This window comes from Seriola dumerili, unplaced genomic scaffold (genome assembly GCF_002260705.1).
Source record: "Seriola dumerili isolate Sdu_G_001 unplaced genomic scaffold, Sdu_1.0 BDQW01000169.1, whole genome shotgun sequence".
Lineage (NCBI taxonomy): Eukaryota > Metazoa > Chordata > Actinopteri > Carangiformes > Carangidae > Seriola > Seriola dumerili.
The window spans coordinates 3,532,332-3,536,739 of record NW_019174424.1 but is presented as its reverse complement, the minus strand read 5'-3'; the positions used below and the strand labels follow the sequence as shown (position 1 = coordinate 3,536,739).

The following is a 4,408-nucleotide window of genomic DNA, read 5'->3' as shown; positions in this document are numbered from 1 at the left end:
GAGATCATTGTTGTGTCTCCTCATCCATGTGCAGCGGGTTATTGCAAAATGCCATGTGATAGCCACTTGTTACATTCAGATCATTCGGTTCAACACACTAGCATCCATTAGCAAGTGGTTTGAATTGAGGACGGAAGAGAGTTCAGAGTCAATATCTGATGAAGATGATGACTATGGATCTGGCTTTTCTTCCTCTGGAGAGCATAAATCAATATCGAAATCAATAATTCAAGAGGTCTGTCTGCTCGACCGTAACTGGCAGGGCTTTTAAAATCATTTATAACAGCGAGGTCATTTGTCATTTTAAAGTATTTTACTCTGTTACTGACGCAGGTCTTCACGTTTACAGGTGCGATGTCATAACCAGTGTGTGAGAGTGAGAGAGAGACTGAGGCATCATGGACTCCTGGATCTTCCCATCATCCCCTCCGAACCTGTCCGACCACCTCATGTATGACAGCTTCATGCAGGTTAATGAGTCTGACCTCAGTGGGAACTACACAGACCACAGCTTCAACAGAATCAGTACGGTGGTCATCACCTGCATGTACTTCCTGGTTTGCACTGTGGGGCTCTGTGGAAACGCCCTCGTCATCTACGTCATCCTGCGCTACGCCAAGATGAAGACAGTCACCAACATCTACATCCTCAACCTGGCAGTGGCTGATGTGCTCTTCATGCTTGGCCTACCATTCATCGCCATCCAGCTGGCGCTGGTCCACTGGCCCTTCGGTCCTGTGCTCTGCAGGGTGGTGATGACGGTGGACTCCCTGAACCAGTTCACTTCCATCTTCTGCCTGATGGTCATGAGCATCGACCGCTACCTGGCTGTGGTGCATCCGATTAAGTCCACGAAGTGGCGCAAGCCTCGCATGGCCAAGACTATCAACTTAGCAGTGTGGGGAGTGTCGCTGATGGTTAACCTGCCCATCGTTATCTACAGCGGCATCATCACGAAGCACGATGGCTGCTTCTGCACCATCGTGTGGCCTGAGCCCCAAGAGGCCTACTACACAGCGTTCATGTTCTACACCTTTATCCTGGGCTTCTTCCTGCCCCTCATGGTCATCTGCCTTTGCTACTTGTTCATCATCATCAAGGTGAAGTCCTCAGGCATCCGCGTGGGCTCGTCCAAGAGGAAGCGCTCAGAGAGGAAGGTGACTCGGATGGTGTCCATCGTGGTGGCGGTGTTTGTATTCTGCTGGCTCCCTTTTTACATCTTCAATGTCACCTCAGTAACGGGCACCATCAGCACCACTCCCATCCTGAGGAGCACTTTTGCTTTTGTGGTGGTACTGGGATACGCCAACAGCTGCGCCAACCCCATCCTCTACGCTTTCCTGTCAGAGAACTTCAAGAAGAGTTTCCAGAACGTTCTCTGTCTTAAGAAGGTGGGGGGGCTGGATGAGGTTGAGCGCAGCGATAGCCGGCATGATAAATCTCGTATGATGAACGACCCAACGGAGACCCAAAGTACTCTGCTGAACGGGGACCTGCAGACCAGCATCTGAGAGGAAGGTGATTGGACTCGCACGCATGCACGTACACACACACACACACACACACACACACACACACACACACACACACACATATGCACACAGCCATCTCTCTCAAACTGGAAACAGTCACGAATTATGAATCTCTCCGAGGTGACATCAGAGGGGAGATTATTAAATGTTAACAAGGAGTTCAGAGAGGAACATGCCACTTATTAAGGAGGGCAAAGCACCAACAGAGATAAAAAATTAAAAAGATGTTGAACTGGACTTTCTCCCTCTGCCTTTGGCACATCATTGGGTCTCCTTGCCTGTACACAAATCCATTATAACATAATCACAAGTTCATACAAATGTTTGCTCTGTGCTGTAAATGAAATGAAAATGAAATCTGTTTGACTGTTTGTCTTCAGTGTATTGACTTTGGAGTAAGGTAGAATGGACACTAACACCCACTTGCAAATGGTCTCCTGGGTGAAATGAATTTTCCCTGGAGACCCAGGATTAGTTTACAGCAGAGGGCCTGTTGCCGAGTCTCAATTGCTTTGTGTTGCGTAAAAATAACAACGTAACAGTGTGCTCATATGCTTTTGTTTATATCTCATCTGCAGGTCATTTTCTCCGGAGAGTGGTGCGACTGTAAATAACTGTGCAGAGAATGGGCAAAGAGACTGTGCACAAAGTCAGAGGATTTTATATTGAGTGTCATTTAGTTTTCAAACTCTTGTAAATAAGTAATGATGTTTTTAGACACAGAGCATAATGAATGTCAGTGCCATTGATTCTTATATTCTGTTTTTTCATTTGTGTGCACAGTTTGATTTGTCATACAGACGTATCAAATGGAAATGTGAATAGCAATGTTCAGTCAGTGGTCGAATATCTAGTTCTGTGTCATTTTTTTCCCCCCTATTTCATTATAGCTATGTGCATAATTCATATTATGTCAATGGCTTGGTCAATATACCAAGCAAGCCTCTAACCAAAGTGCTGCTAAGATGTATAGAAACTCTTCTACAATATTGTATAGTATTACATAAAATAATGTCACTGTATGCCTGTTTCTGCTGGACTAGATTACTGTTAGGAATTACTGTTCTTTAATCATGGTTCATTTACCATTATTTATGTATATCAAGTAATAACGTTTCTGTAAGTGTTTTTATCAAACACACCAGGCTGCAGGATTATAAATTATTCAGTGTAAATGCTGAGCAGTGGCTCAGCTTCATGTTTTTATGTCATCTGAAAGAAATCAACCGCCTCAGATAACTTTTCATGAATGATTGTTTTACTCCCATTTCCTGTTCACCACTCTCCCCGGGGTTCCAGTGTGTGCCAGAGGTCATCCAGTGACAGACGCACAGCTGTGTTTGGGTACAGTTATTAGAAGATCCTAGAATTAGTAAAGCACAGGAAGACAGTATTTAACTTAAGTTGGTTTTAAACTCATTTTCTTTGAAACAAATGTTCAGTTTGGTATTGTTTCGCTGTACTGTATTACAGGACACACTGTGTGGTAAGGGTGTGTTTGACTTTTTGGTTATAGGGTTATAGGCTTAGGGTTGTATTATATGAGGGACTTCCCACAGAGAGCTTCTCATAAACACTTTGCTGACATTGACCCATCCTCCTCTTCTAATCTGTGGCATTTAGGAAGCCACGTTTCGAGGGTGGTGTCTAAGAGACGTGAATTTGTGAAGGGCTAGAACACTTATCCTCAAAAGGCTCTGGTGTTCCTTTATCATCATCATCATCATCATCATCATCATCATTACTGTGCTCCTGAGTCCACTCTTCATCCTGCGGCTCCCTGTGTGTTCCTGTAATCAGATTATTATGTGTGTGAGTTATTAAACCTTTACTCTACATGTGCAGGGTCCCCCTTACACAACAAAGCCAGTGACAGATTATGATTAATGTGCAAAGTGTGTGTGTGTGTGTGTGCGTGCAAGCGTGCAAGCGTTACAGAGAGAGAGAGAGAGATATCCAGGTATTACTCATGTTGTGGGGACCTAAATCTGTTTGCAGTCACATTATGGGGACTTGTGTGTCTGTTTGTTTTACATTCATTTCAACATCCCAGCTTGCCAGTCTCTAGCCAAAGTGTAAGGTAAAATGTGTGTTTGTATACATGTCCAATATAACTTTGATATTAGAATATATATGCATATATATTCAACATACCCGAACCGCTCTTAGCATGTTGGTTTAAATATGTGCATGTAATTTCTTCATGTGTGAGACATGTATGACAGAGAAGTGCACACACACACATTCCCCACAGCCATGATTAACCAAATTCCATATCCAGTTTCTGTCTCTGCAGTACTGTTGAATTTGACCTGTAACATCTTACTACCGAAAGACATGACACATTTAGTGTCTTGTATTTCCATAGCAACAGTGACTTAGAGTGTTGGTCCCATGGTTAAATTCATTAGCATAATAATAATAATAGAGAGAGGACTCTGGACATTAATTATGAATGTAGACATGAAGAAAAAACAAATAATAAAGCCTGCATCAAGACCACGACCCAGCAGTCACATTAAAGCAGTATAAAGTGTATAGTTTGTGTTAGTGTGCAGTAGAAAATGTAAGACAGCGCAAACCAGACATCTTGCTTGATGTGTCATAGTAGCAGATGTTACAAAAAACAGGATGATGTCATTGTTTACTGTTAGTTAATGCAGACTGGACATGCAGAAGTTGTACAGTATCGTCCAGCTGTGTTAGAGATGTTGTAAGTAATTTTAATTCTGGCAAAGACTTCTCGTACAACACTGTTCCTGTTTTAGTTCTCAGCTTTTTTAAATAGCTGGATATGGAAGATTTTCTACTTGGTATTGGTGCAGTGTGGTTTTTATTATGAGCTTCTGTTAAAAGGCAAAATTTTACAACGATTG

General features: G+C 42.8%; 1 protein-coding gene across 1 annotated transcript; it reads left to right on the top strand.

Annotated features, from left to right (window-relative positions):
• The first annotated feature begins 398 nt into the window (after nt 1-398).
• On the top strand, nt 399-2,161 carry LOC111227153 (somatostatin receptor type 2-like). Its single transcript, XM_022752570.1, has 2 exons — nt 399-1,518; nt 2,111-2,161. The coding sequence occupies exon 1, from the start codon at nt 399-401 to the stop codon at nt 1,509-1,511; it is 1,113 nt and encodes a 370-aa protein (XP_022608291.1). The 3' UTR covers nt 1,512-1,518; nt 2,111-2,161.
• The last annotated feature ends 2,247 nt before the right edge of the window (nt 2,162-4,408 follow it).